The 14,812-nt window shown below is 40.6% G+C and overlaps 1 protein-coding gene across 1 annotated transcript in view; it reads left to right on the top strand.

The window, feature by feature from the left end:
* LOC130691364 (trithorax group protein osa-like) overlaps positions 1–14,081 on the top strand; it is a 44,346-nt gene extending 30,265 nt beyond the window's left edge. The window contains exons 5-10 of the mRNA XM_057514304.2: positions 972–1,044; positions 4,685–4,868; positions 6,722–7,038; positions 10,397–10,698; positions 10,782–11,037; positions 11,447–14,081. Of these exons, the coding sequence (XP_057370287.1) occupies positions 972–1,044; positions 4,685–4,868; positions 6,722–7,038; positions 10,397–10,698; positions 10,782–11,037; positions 11,447–11,592 (1,278 nt within the window). The 3' untranslated portion in view covers positions 11,593–14,081. The remainder of the gene's footprint in view (positions 1–971; positions 1,045–4,684; positions 4,869–6,721; positions 7,039–10,396; positions 10,699–10,781; positions 11,038–11,446) is intronic.
* The last annotated feature ends 731 nt before the right edge of the window (positions 14,082–14,812 follow it).

Here is a 14,812-nt window from a genome sequence, read left to right on the forward strand (position 1 = left end):
ATAGCCTTCTTTGTTATTCTTTTGTTCAATTTTTCTTTTTTTTTTTTTTTGAATCCTGGCTATTGTTTGGACCAAGACACTGGGCCTGTAATAAAAAAAAAGGGTTTATTTATTTATTTATTTATTTTTTGTCTGTCGATAAAGTCTAACTCGTATTTGAATGCGCCATCTTTGGGACTGTAGGATCTCGCTGGTGTTGTCGAGCAATTGTGGTCTTGTCTGCCATTAACGCGACACAGACACAACACACAAGTACAAAGGGAAAAACCAAACGATCCTACAACACGTTTGTTTCCCTCGTTCCGATAAGACGTTTTTCTCTTGTGTGTGTGTGCAATACGCCACCTCCAGCTGCGTGGGAGGAGGAAACGATCCTCGATGTAGCCATTCTCTCTTCGTCTTTTATCATTTACCTTTTTTTTTTTTTTTTTTTTTTTTTTCAAAGAGAAACATTACAATTTTTCTTTTTATTCTTCAATATTTTTTCTTGTACCTACAATGTACGAGTTTCGTAAGGGATTTTTCGAGGTCGAAACGTATTCGTCTTGTCAAAGTGATGAATCTGGAAACATTACGCCATAACTGTTTGACTCCCTCCTCCTTCCCCCCTTACCCCCCTGCTGCTGCTGAATCGGTGGAGGGAGGTAGTGGTTGTTTGGTTGGTGGTGGTGGTTTGCCTGGTTGGTGGCTTACTCCTTAACTGCCGTCTTGTCTCGATAAATTTCTCCTACGGACTGTGAAACGTGGAAAAGTTACGATAATTACGAACGATTTGTTTGGCTGCCAATCAAAGTCTTTGAATGTCTTGTTGGTCTTTCTTTTCTTTTCTTTTTTTTTTTTATTTATTATTTTTCTTTGTGTTCATAGTTTCTTTTTTTTTCTTTCTTAAACGTGACTGTGTCATTCCCTTTCTGTTAAACTCAATTGCTAATTTTGAATTATTTTTCATTTTTTTTTTTTTTTCGTTGCAGTTGTACGAGCTGAACGACGATGCCGGACGCAAGGCTTTCCTCGACGAACTCTTTGACTTTATGCAGAAGAGAGGTAGGACGCTCTCTCTTGCTATTTCTTCTCTACGTTTATTCAATCGGAAAATTGCGTGTTATTTATTGTGGGTCTCGTTGATGAGCTAGCAAACAAGTGGGTTGGCCGTGTAGTTGCAAGTAGTTCGTACGCATTCCGCGCAGTGTGTACCGATCAAGATGTCCTTCTCCTTTTTTTATCATACAAAAAAAAAAAAAGCTTAAGAATTCTGGCGAAAAAGAAAAATGGGCTCTATCAGTTTTAGGTGCAGTATGCGACGAAGAAATTTATTTCTATATTTCCATGTAGAATGGGTAAAAAAAAAGTAAATAAAATAAAATAAAGGGACGCTTAGATGGGGATGAGAGGGGGGACTTGAGGCCGGCCTGGAAAAAGAAGAAGCAAATATGCAGCAAGAAACAGAAAAAAAAAGAAAGAAAGAAAGAAAGAGGGAAGATTTACAGCTAGAGAGAGTTTCCGATCAAATCCTTCAAAGTCAATAAAAAAAATTTCAACCTTCCAAATCCCAGCGAAATCCGCAGACCCCATCGGAGAGATCCCGGCGCGCGATAGGTCACCACCAGCATGCCCAGTATATATATATATATATTTTTTTCCCTCTCTTATTCCCCCCTCTGTCTTTTTTTTTTTTTTTTTTTTTTTTCATCTTTTACCTTTATTTGGCCATTTCTGAAAAAAAAAAAAAAAAAAAAAGTATAGGGACCACCTGTACATCGTACACGCGTTTTTGTTGCAGACTGGTCTCTCTCTCTCTCTTTCCCTCTTTTCCCTAAAATTCATATCAAACTTTTGACCGAGGCCATATAAAGCCAACTCTGAAGAGATTTTTCACCCTACTCGAAAAAATGGGGAGGCATATCACAGGTATATATATAGGGACCCGTATAAAAATGAGAAGCCCCCGAAAAAAAAAAAAAAAAAAAAAAAGGCCTGAATAATAGCCTTTCGAAGGTAGTTTACTAGTAGTGTATAGTAGGAATGGAAAAGAAAGATGCACATTTATATTTATATGTAATGGCGCCTGTATTCCCGTCCGTTATATGCTGGACACACAAGCCGAGACGGATGCAATACCGGACGGACCCGGGCAAAAAAATAGTTGTATATAACAGATATAACCTCCCCCCCCCCCCCCCCCGAAATCCTTCTCTGAATGTTGTTGTCGAAGTGGCGACTCTGTCTTGCTTTGCTCTTTGCTATTGCTGCTGCTTGTTAAAAGACAGGCCAGGCCAGCAGCCTTTTTTTTTTCTTTTTTCTTCCACCCGTGTCGGACACAGGGCGCGCGATTTATGAGCACAATAAATCACAATGGCAGCTTCCGATACGGGTTGGTAGGGGCAGTTCATTGCTTTTGCTCGCTCTAGTCTGCACCTCGAATAGTTTCAGCGTCTGAGACAGGGACACGAACGTGGCAAAAGAGAGAAAATAACAACAGCCAATTGAGTCAAATGTTTCAGCGAACGTCAGTCGTCGTTGCCACGTCTACGAATTCGATCGCAATAATTGCTCTCCGCGTGATTGACCTTTACGTCAGTTAAACTAATCTCTTACGTTTTTTTTTTCTCCCGCCATCTTCGGGATGAGGCCTCTTTTGAATGCTTAAGGAAAGAGGAGAAGAAGAAGAAATTAAATAGAGTAGGAACGGACAGCGAGCCTTTTAAGGCCCGTAGTTTGATAAACGATGCGTTTGAGATAACAAGAAGAAGTTGGAACGCTTGGCCGTATGAATCAAAAATTGAATAGAGCTAGAACGCGTCAGGGAGAGAAATTGAGGAAGCCACAAGAAATAACAAAAAAAAAAAAACAAATTAAATGGGGGGGGGGGGGAACGTTTCAAATAAAATATATCGAAAAAGAAAGAAGAGAGATGTGGGCCCTGCAAAGTCTTTAATAAACTCCCTCGTTTATAAAAGTCTACCAGTCGATTCAACGCCTTTCTTTTTTTTTTTTTTTTTTTTCTTTCTTTCTTTCTTTTTCCCTTACCTTTCTCGGAACGGTGAGCAAGAGGCGCACAGTAGATATTGTTTAGTATAATATGCGCGTGTATGCTGGGTGCTGTTGAACTTGCGCAAGCCGTTTGATTCACTGCGCTTTTATTCATCAGCCCTCCCGATATCGCCTTGAGAAGGAATAATAAATGAGAGTAACTTACAATACGGGACTAGTTGTGGATCAATAGGCAAAGAGCCGTTGATTTATACACGCTACACGCCCCTCGTGATTGTTCCGTTTCTCCGATCTTGACCCGTCGTTTTCTTCCCCCAGCTTTGCCACTCTGGGTTGTCTGTACACACGACAAGATTAGTGTGGCGTATCTTTAAAAAAAAAAAAAAATAAAAATAAATAAAATAACTCTTTTCATCTTCGCTAGTGTTTCACGATTTAAGTTGAGCTCGTTCTTTCGTGCACGCGGGTTTCGCGTCGCTGTTTCCGCGGGCGTGACGCTTCGTTCATGTTCTTTTTTTTTTTCGTTGTTGGCCCCGGTTCGATTGGCACCCTGCTTCTCATTACGATACACGGACAGATCCAACTTCGTTCGCCCCTCGTGTTGTTTATTTCTATTTGGACGTAGAGCTCTTTTTTTTTCTCTCTCTCTCTCTCTCTAAATTGCCCAGTTAGAAAGAAAAAAGGAAGAAACAAAAAATGCCTAAAAAAAAATAAAAAGAAGGGGTCCGTTTTTTTTTTTTTTTCTTTGTTGCGAGATGTAATCGCCACTATACACGCAGCGTGTGTTGTGCCCTCTCTTTATTCTCAGCTTAACACAAACTCCAGACCCCGTCTGTTTGAATTGGAATTGTCGAAGGCTTATTCATGCACGGCAGAAAACAACAACGCCAAACAGAAAGAAAAAAAAAAAAAAAAAAACGAGATGGGGAAAAAAAAAAAAAAAGGGGGAAAGGCTATTGTGATTTTCACATCGGCCCGCCTTTTAATGGCGCATATTAAAAAGAAGAAGAAGAAAAAAAAAAAAAAAAAAAAGCGCGAGGCAGGCCCCGAAAAAAAAAAAGGTTTTCAGACCCATCATTTTAATGTAATGTTATATAAACGTAATGTAATGAATCTTTTATTTTTGATATCGCGCTGGGGCCGATGCTTACGATGCCCATTTTTTTTTTTCTGGCTTTTCGTGCGTGATTCCCACCCACTCTGGCGCTTGATGATGATGCGCCCAGACCCCATTATTCTCGGACCACATAAATACAATATCTTATAAATAAGGGAGAATCGAAGCTTTTGTGTTTGTTTTTTTGTTTTCTTCTTTTTGTGGAATCGCTAGACAAAACATTTTTTTTTTTTTTTTTTTTTTTTTTTTTTTGTTTTGTTTTGAGCCAAGAAATAAAAAAAAGAAGAAAACTAATCAACCGGTGTTCTGGCCATTTAACGTACGTACGGGAGGAACAAAAAAAAAAAGAACAAGAGAGAATTTAAACGAACGAATTTGAACTGTTGGCTTTCGTCGCGTGTTGCGCATTTGAGAGAAAACGATTCAAATGATTCGAATGGCTTTGATTATGGGTTGGCCTTTTCATTAGATTTTTTCGATTAAAACGAAAAACATTTGAAAACATAGAAAAATAAATCGATTCTTACTAATGTTCGTTTTGTTGCTTCAAAAAAAAAAAACAAAAAAAAAAAACAGGCACGCCAATTACTCGTTTGCCTATCATGGCTAAACAGGTGTTGGATTTGTACGAGTTGTACAACCTGGTGGTGGCTCGCGGTGGACTCGTCGACGTCATCAACAAGAAACTGTGGCAAGAAATCATCAAAGGCCTACACCTGCCGTCGTCCATCACATCTGCCGCTTTTACCCTGCGCACTCAGTAAGTTATTTTAACCGTCACTTCGTTTTTGTTTCTTTTCCAGGTCGTAAGAATCGATCGTTTTCCTTCTTTTCCTTTTATTATTTGTATTTGTCGATTTTTAATTCTCTACTTGGATTCGTTTGCTCTTTTTTTTTTTTTTTTTATTTTATTTTCTTGGTGTTTTTTCCCCGCTGAGTTTCGACCGTTTGGCGGCACATCGGCAATAAAACAAAAAAAAAAGGAAGGAAAAAAAAAAAAAAAAAATCTGAAAACATGAAGAAAAGACACCCAAGCAGTTGCTAACGATATGTCTTCCATGATCCTCCTCATCTCTTGATTTACGTACTAGCACTTGGAGAGAAGCTCGTTTTTATTTCTCTTCTTCTTCCCTTTTAGCCGCTTGCAGCTATTGCCTCAACTCGGTAGGGAGTCTGGGCCCCCCTCCCCCTTCTCCTCCTTATATATATATTTTATTTTATTTCAAAAAGCCCCGCGCGCTAAAACAAAACGCAGCGAAAAAACACAAAACAAAAAACAGAACGAGACGAGTTGAGAAAAGGAAATTAAACGCAGTAGATACAACAGACAGTTTGAGAAGAAGAAGAAGAGACCATTTCGGGGTGGTCACATTTAAATAACAGGCCATCGCTTTTCCGGGCCTTTTTTTTTTTTTTTTTTTTTCTATTCCTTTTAAATGCGATTGTACCGAGTCTGTACATATCCGAAACTACCGGGCCAAGCGCATTCATCCATCCGTCCATCGAGTCCTTTTTTTTTTTTTTTTCAGTTCACCTACCCCTCCTTGGAAAAACATTAGATTGTCCCCTTCCTTCTGGACTCACCTACTCCGCCCTCTTGGTAGATATTTGATGATGGTATATATATCGTGTGTATATGTATATATATATGTATGCCTATGTCTGCATATGTGTGTGTGTGTATATATATATCGAGGTAGGCAGACTGGTTAAGAGAACTCGAAAAAAATAAAGAGGAGACGACCAGACCAAGGGGAAACAAAAGACTAGCGGTGGAAGGTCAATTATAGACCGGCACTAGTCGAGATAAATAGCACATCATTCCAACAGAGACAAGGTCTCTCTTTCTCTCTTCAGATATACTTTTTTTTTATTATTCTCCTTCCTCCTCCTCCTCCTCCTTCTTCTTCTTCTTCGTCTTCCCAATATGTAGATTTATATCCTTTTTTTTCTTTCGTATTGCCGATTTTGAAAAACTTTGAAAGAATGAGAGAAGGAGGAACGAGCTGTAGGTAAAGGGAAAAAAGAAATTAAAGAATACAAAAAAAAAAACAAGAAGAAGAAGAGGAGGAATGGAAGAAAAAGCGTTGCGATGTTTGAATTTTCCACGCGCGCTGTCATATGCGCTCTGCTGCTGCGCTGCAAACGACCTGGCGCCAATAACAATATATCTTGGGCGCCGCGTAAACCATTACGTGCTTCGTCAGTTCATTATTACCTTTGATGGCTCGCGAGGCTTTAGATACCTAACGTGCAAGGAATCGCACGTAGAACGAGAGAGGTCGAGGGTGGGATTTCCTCTTCTACAATTTCTCTTTTTTATTATTATTCCCCCCCCCCCCTTGTTTTTTTTTTTTTTTTTTTTTTTTCTGGGCGTCTTTCACGTTCAACAACATTTTCGGGACTGTTCTTCTTCATTTTGTTAACGTCTTCATCGTTGGCCCGAAGTACTCGAGCTACTTGCCTGCTACCAGCGTTTGTGTTTTGACTTTATTCTTTCCTTTGTTATTTAATCACCCCCCCCCCCCCCCATCTTTTTTTTTTTTTTGGAAGTGAATATCCTAATTTATTATTTTTCTTTTCTTTTTGTTTTTTTCTTTCTTTTTTTTAAAGGTACATGAAGTATTTGTATCCGTACGAATGCGAGAAGGAAAAATACAGTTCGCCAAACGAACTGCAAGCCGCTATTGACGGAAATCGGCGAGAGGGACGTCGATCCAGTTACGGCGCCTACGCCGATTTGGTTCCTCGCGGTAACGGCGGAGGCGGCGGATCGAACGGAGGTGGCGGCGGCGGAGGAAACGTCTCTGGAGCCGCCCAGCACGCCGCCTCTCTCAGCGCTCTCGCTTCACACATGTCGCATATGTCGCCGCTGAGTCTCGTCTCGCGCCCGTCAGCCCTCAACGGAAACGGCCACCATCATCGACCAGGTAGCGCATCATTGCCATTTATTTTTATTTAATTTTCCCCCCATTCTCCTCCTTTAAAAGGGGGGGGGGGGGTTTGATTAATGGTGTCCTGAAGCGGTGCACAAAAAAAAAAAAAAAATGAAAATAAGCCAAGTGGTTCATGGGCCTACACCGCTAATGAATGGACTTAAAATAATTATGAATCAGACTGGACGAGAATGTTGAGTGGAAACCTCCGAAAGCCATTTGGAATGGCCGCGAATCGTTGTTATAAAAAAAAAAAAGAGTTAAAAAAAAGAAAAGTACGAAAAAGGATGGAAGGAACGTTTGAAAATGATCGGTTAATGACGGAACGGAGTAAGCAAGTGGCCGCTCGGTGGAATGACCGCGCGCGTCCCGATGCCACGCGGCTCGCAACATTTTTTTTTTTTTTTTTTTTTTTTTTTTTATCCAAGGCGAAGCGCGCACAGGAGTTAAATAGAGCCGGCGTCAGTTATAGTAGTAGCCACGACCATTTCATGCGTATTAACTGGGCGCAACTCATTTCATTTTTCTCTCTCTTTCTTTCTGTTTCTCTTACTTTTTTTTTTTTTCTTTCCTGCTTACTTATTTATGCGATGATTTACATAGCCTCATTATCCATCTCTTTCTTATTTCTTTTCATTCGTCTCTCTGTCCATCTAGCCTTTCCATTCTCGGGAGCTTTTTTTTTTTTTTTTAAATGAAAAAAATATTCCTTAGTTGTTTTTTTTTTTTTTTTTTTTCACGATATAAAATGGCCCGCTCGTCTCTTGTCTGCGTGTGTTATGGCCACCTCTTTTGAGACGTAACAAATAAAGAAAACGAACGAAGCGAGCGCAAGAAGAGAAGAGAGAGAGAGAGAGAGAGATAAGAAAAAGGCGGGAGAGAGCCAGGCAGACGGAGGGAACGCGTCTATATCGTACAGAGGGAAGAATGAATAAGAGAGAGAGAGAGAGAGAGGCAAGGGTTTGAATAATTTGAGAGTAATTATGGTGCGCGGCCGTTATGTGGGAAGCGGTCGCGCAATCAGCCCGTTCACTCGTCCCCATAATCCTCAACACAGTATGTTTATTACAGAAATGTACAAAGACATATTTCAAGCAACTATGGGGCCATAGATATGCATACTGCAGCTCTCTACATGTGTAATATGTATGTGTGTATTTATACACATCCTGTAAGAGGCCATGCAAACGTTGGGTCATCAAGAGACACGACCCTCGAAAAAAAGAAAAGTCTTAAGCGGCTAGTTATGGCAGGATTGGGGCGAGAGTGGCCGTCTGTTGAATGAGAATTAAAGAAGAAGAAGAAAAAAAAAACATGGGTCGGAGACGACAAGCTAGTAAGGAAATGGCATTTGTTAGTCGTTAGTTGAAAGGCGGAAAAAAAAAGAGAAAAGAAAAGTGCGAGACAAGCCGAGTCCCACAAATCACGCGCCGGATCATTTATATCCGATTCGTCTTGACTTTGTGAATGTGCGTGTGTGTGTGTGTGTGTGGTGTGCCCCAATGTTGCTCACCTCCGACACGTCCTCCTCCTCGCAATGGCACATTTCAGTCCGCTTCGAAATTGAGCAGTGGGTCCGAGGCATTATTTATGAGCCTGCTCACGGTGATCGGAGCACGCAGTTTCCCGGAATGACCACAGCCATTCTTTTCTTTAGTCGTTTTTAGCTCTTTTTCTCAGCTTTTGTTTTGCTCGCTGCGAAGGTAAAAACCATCATTTTTCGAGTGATTTACGATTCAATTTATGCACTTGAGACTTTTGGTGGGGGGAGCTGACGTGGCCAGCCCCAACTGCCGACACGCTGGGCCACCCGTCAGGTTCTCAAGTCGTCGAGAAAGAAAGAAAAAAAAAAAGAAAACGATCGCACACAATGACCATTTCGATAGATTCAGGTGGGCAAACGACGTGGTGGAACATTATGCATCGCGAAGATTGTAGTTTTGCCCCCCCCCCCCTTCAGCGTACACGTAGCAAGCAAGCACATGCGTCCTACCCTTACGTGAACTTCGGTGCGCTTTACTCTGACAACTCGTTGACGAAGATTGCGCCGCTCGAAATTTACGACTCTTTGCACTGGTGGGAGAGACAGAGAGAGAGAGAGACGGGACGTGGGACACGCTGCCCCTTTTTTAGGTGCTCCATAATATTGCGTTGTGTGTTGAAGGGTATGCACGTGTGGTGCAAGTGAGGGGGAAAAAAAAAAAAGAAAAGAAGAAGAAACACTGGCGGAATCGAAAGGTAGTTATGGCGACGCTACAAACCAAATGGTGTAATAACGGCCCCCCCCTCTCTCTCTCTCTCTCTTCTTCTCCCGGTATCTATCATTCCCTCTCGCTTTCCCAAGTCCAACTCGTTTCCAGCAATCCTTTTTGTTCCGAACGCCTGATTTACGACTGTCATTATCCGTTAATTACAATGGTTATGACTTCTCTTCACCATGCGCGGAATACCAATACTCGGCCGAACAGTGACCTGGGCCGTGCACACACACTTGCAGGCCGCCGATTTACATTCTCCAGCCCGAAACGCCCGTTTATAGTGGGAAAACGACCCAACACTTAATCTTTTTTTTTCTTCTTCTTCTTCTTCTTCTTCTTCCTTTCTTTCCTTTTTCTTACGAAACTATTAAAAATAGAAAAGTCGAACAGTCCGTTTCTTTTTGTTTTCGATACCTTTCCCATCACACAATCAGGCCGGATACTTGAACCCGTCAGAGTTTAAAAAAAAAAAAAAAAAAAAAAAAAAAAAGAGAACAATTAACGACTCGATCCCTCGAGTCGATGTGATGACTGGGCCAGACATTTAGCTACTTATATAGACACAAATTTTCTTTTTTCTTGACTGGTGTATACGTTTTTTTTTGTTTTTGTTTTTTTCCTGTCTCGATTTCAAATGGCTACCGCAACCAGGAAGCCGCTAGCGCAGTACGACTATTTTTTTTTTTTTGGACGAATGATGTGGCGTGACGAACGTACGCTTACCACCCCCCTCTGTCTGCCTCGTTCGTAAAAAGAAAAAAAAAAGGATACCGTATATTTATTAAGAAATGCAGAAAGCTATCAAGCAAAGTAATAGCTCGTGATAAATTTAGGATCCCGGAAGAGAGAGAGAGAGAGAGAGCCGAGTGTTTTATTTTGTTAGCAAGTTGCGCTTGCAGCCAAGAAAATCATAATAATAAAAATGAAAACTGAAGACATGTGGTGGGCTATATAATCGTCCGTTTCACGGTCACAATCGTTTTTTTTTTTTCTTTCTCTTTAAAATGATGATGGAAATCTGAGCAATGTGTTCAACGTTTCATGGTTCTTTTTTTTTTATTTTTATGATTTGTTTTTGCCGACGTTCGACGTAGGATCGGATTCGCCGCCCAGTCAATCGCCCCACGAAGCTCTGGCCGAGTTGAACATGTCACGCATCCACCTGTGGAATATCTACAACAGCTTGGGCGGTGACGTCGGAGGAGACATGGCCGCCGCTATGGCCGCCGCCTCGCGCTTCCTTCCACAGACAGCCGCTACTGCCGGCACGGGATCTTCGGGATCACAGCCGCCTCAAACGGAGGCTCTCAACCTGGCTGCGGAACAACACGCTGCCGCCCAAGCAGCCGCCGCCGCTGCTGCCGCCCGTGCCCTCGAGCTCAACAAAGAGAACAAGGTACGAGATGAATACATCGATGAAACGATTGGAATGCGATGGTTGATTTATATGCATTCCTTTTTGGGGGGTTGCGTGAATAGGACAAGGATCGCGAATCGAGCGGACAGAAAAGCCGACGCGAGCGGAAGGAGGAAGAGCGCGAGAAACGGGATCGTGATCGCAGCTACGAACTACACGAAGATCGCTCCCAGTCGTCGATTCGCATTAAAGAGGAATCGCTCATGCAAGATGGTCCGCCGGCCAGCAAGCGCCTCCTTCTCGACGACGATGTCAGTCTCAACATGCGAATGACGCCCATTGGACTGCCCGGAGCCAACATTAAAATTACCAGCAGAGGTATGTTGCCCGAGCGAAATTGTGGCTTAGAAACAAAAAACAAAAAAAAAAATGGTGGGAAATTGGGTATTTAAAAAAAGAAAAAGAAAAATAAATTGAGCAGTGGTAGAAACGAAAAAAAAAAAATGAGTTTTTCTCATTTTATTTTTACTTTGACAAAGTCAAAGTCGTTTCTATGAGCGGCTAGGATAACGGGAGTAATCATTAGCTAATGTTGCCATTTGGTAGTTGAAATTTTTTATTATTATTTATTTATTTATTTTTTTTACTTTAAGAAACTTGCTGCATAATAACTCAAGGACTTGTTGACATTCTCACGAGCAATTTTCTCTCTTCAACATTCGTGGTCTATTGTTCGTGATTATCATTTACATTTTTTTTTTTCCATTTCTGTTTTTGTTTTTCTTAGGCGACACGCGCACAAATGACAATTCTCTAGTGGTCAGTATGGAGATCAACGGCATCGTTTACCAAGGTGTTCTGTTCGCCCAAGCGGCCGCTGCCGCTGCTGCCGCCACTGCTGCCTTGACACCTGCGCGAGGTCGATTAGCCTAGATGGCCTTCCATCACACGCATCCATCTTCAGCCTTCACCAAGCGTTTATCTCTCGCTCTTTTTCTCTCTTTCATATCGACACATATTTTTTTGCCTTCTTTTTCTTCTTCTTCCGTGTCGTTTTTTTTTCTTTTTTCAACAGTCTGTCTCAAAATCGCGTCTGTCTCAATTCACATAAATCCCAGATTTTGACCGGAATCCATTGCCCAAGACGAATGATCAACATTTATTTGCCAGGAACCTCTGGTAACGTTTTTCTTTTGTTTTTGTTTTTTCTCTCTTTCGCCCAGCCATTTGCCTACCCCTCCTCCCACCTCAGTTGCGTCACATTTTGGTTTGTCGTTCAGCGATTTCATTTTTTTTTTTTTTTTTTTTAATTTCAAAACTGGAGCAAAGAGTCAGTTATTTCACAAGACGAGTGTAGTAGATCTGTTGGGTATTCAATTTTTCTTTTTCTTTTCGTTTCTTTCGTCGCCATACAAGTTGGGTATGATAATCAAGTCGAATGACGAAATGGCATTCATCGTTTCGAACAAGACGGAAAAACGTTACCCACCTCCCTCCTCCGACACGATTCATACTAGTTGCAGATGACGACCGCGATGATGATGATGATGATAATGATGTCTCATCATCATTATTTGCCCTTGTCTCCAAAAACAAAACAAAAAATGAAAAAAAAAAAAAAAAATGAAACAAAGGGAGGATGAAAAAAAAAATCATGAATTTCTATTTTTGTTTTGGGTATTCTTTTCTTATTTCTCTTCGTGTCTCGTATGTAGAATGTCAATTTATAAAAACCCGTACATGGCGACAAATATCACAAGTTGCGCATCATCACTGTCGAATGGAATCGCCCATTGTCTTTAGCGTGTTCGTTTATTATTCGTTTTCACCGTTTATGTAGCATCAGAGCAGATCGAACAAAGAGGGCCGTAGCTAAGGGCTCTAAAGTGCAATGTTTTAAGAAGAAGAAAAAAATCAAAATAGATTGAGTGTGTATGGAGATTGTTCCAGCCGCCCCCCCCCCTTTTTTTTTTCTTAGTTTTAGTGTTTCCTTGAATCCGCATCACTTTCTCTATCTCTTCTGCCACCACCTTATTCTTCGTTGAAAATGACGAGTGGAACGGTTGATTCAAAAGACAAAAGTATACAAGAATGAAAATATGAATGGAATCGATATTTCTATTAAGGTCGTAGATCTCAGGGACTGACTTTTTTTTCATTTTTTTTTTTTTCATTACAAACCTTTGGGTTAAAAAAAAATTATGTGAGTAATAAAAAAAAAACAATCAGAAATCAACTAAAAACAGACTATCTATGAATAAATGATAGTGTGTGAAGAGGGCGAATCTACGATTGTGCGTTACCCTCAACGTTTATATATTTTTTTTTTTTTTTTGCGGAATCCGGATTTCCCGCGGAAGGAGAGCGCGTATTTGTAAACAAAACTCCGCCTCCCTCACCACAAAAACTCTTTTTCTCCTTGTTCTCTCTCTATTGCGGCCGGAAGCATATCCCTCACTACCCAAAGCTCTCCATTTTCTCTAATGTTTTCCCTTCGTCGATCGAGTATAGCAACTTCTTAAAGCATATTAGTATATTTTTTTTTATTTTTTTTTCCTTTTGTTGTTGCTGGATTCGTTATCTATAGTGTCTCTTTCTGTTTATGTTTTGCTGTCTTCACAGTGTTCCCATTTAGAGCGAAGTAGCTCATTCGTCAATTATTTGTCATGATCTTTTCCTTTTTTTTTTTTTTTTTTTTTTCTTAACTGTGTGCTGCGGTTTATTATTATTTTTTCTTTCGGGAAACGACGTACTTGTCCGTTTTATTTACATTTTCCACCCCCCCCCCATGACCTTTATTTCATTTTTGTTGAATGAATCTGGCTGGTATTTTCAGTGACAGCCGAAGTTGTATGCCTATATCTTCCTTCCTCTTCAATTGATTAGTATTATTATAATTAATTATTCATACCCGAATGAGGCGCCATTTGTTTTGAAAATCACGTCTTCGAGTTCTACATTTTCGATTACTAATCAACAACGACTGAATAGTATCACACACAAGGGCTGTTTTGGCTGGCCACGATCAAACGAAAATCTCCAAGTGCCTTTTTTTTGTCTTTGTTTATGTTCAGGATCCAATTCACAACAGTCTTTGCCAGTTTCTTGTGTGTGAATTCTAATCGACCTCTCCCCCTACTTCCCATCTTTCCCCCTTTAGTTTTACTATATTTTTAATTAGTTTTCGATGATTATGTTCTCTCTCTGTCTCTACAACATCTGTTCCAGTGCGTATGTGCGTGTGTCCGTTTGTGTATGAATGTGTGTATGGCGAAAATGTTAAAGCGTATCTGAATTCTGGCTTCTACTGTTTGTTCAGTTTTCCCTTTTTTTTTCCCCACCGTCAATCACGTATCTTATAGGTTATTTCTACTCTCCAAGTGTGTATAATAATACAACAGAAAAAACGTTTTAAAAATGAAGATTTTTGTTTTACATTGTCTTTTTATTTTTGTTTGATTTTTAAAAAGCGACGCGTCTCCCACGCATTTTCAACATCTCGAAGGATTTATTTTTTTTTTTGTCTGCTGGTACTCTAATGATTTCGTTAACCGCTATTTGATTAACTACTCTTTCTCTTGATGGGAAAAAAAAGAGAACAAGCAGTTGTTGATGTTTTTAGCTTTGATTATAACTTGGAGCCATCCCGACGCAACTTATTAGCAATCAGAATGAGTCATTGTCGAGGTTTCGCCTAGAGGCTCCGCTGTCGGCTCGTCCTTTTCGATGTTCATCTGTCACTTGACACCATTTGGCTAAGAATCACGAGACAGTCATTTCCATCAGTTACGGACACGCACAACACGGCCATCTTTATAAAGCAATTATACCTACACCAGGAGATTATCTACGTTAATATCAAAACACTTTTAACAGCCGGACGTTTTCACGGACGATTTTTTAAAACTGTTGTAACACGACATCGAGTCCCGCAATACGACCGGCATTGGTGGTACAGCACGCAGGTATTTAATACACGAAATTATCCTCTCACGTTCTTTTATAAAAGGCTGTCATTCTATCGCATCCAATGAATATGTCATGACCAACGTACGTGTGTTAGGGACAGGTGACGTAAGCTCTAATTCCAAAACGTCCAGTTTGCAGAGTAAACAAAAGAACCACAAAACCAAACCAGAACCGACAACAACCT

This window comes from Daphnia carinata, chromosome 1 (assembly GCF_022539665.2).
Source record: "Daphnia carinata strain CSIRO-1 chromosome 1, CSIRO_AGI_Dcar_HiC_V3, whole genome shotgun sequence".
NCBI classification, from domain to species: Eukaryota; Metazoa; Arthropoda; class Branchiopoda; order Diplostraca; family Daphniidae; genus Daphnia; species Daphnia carinata.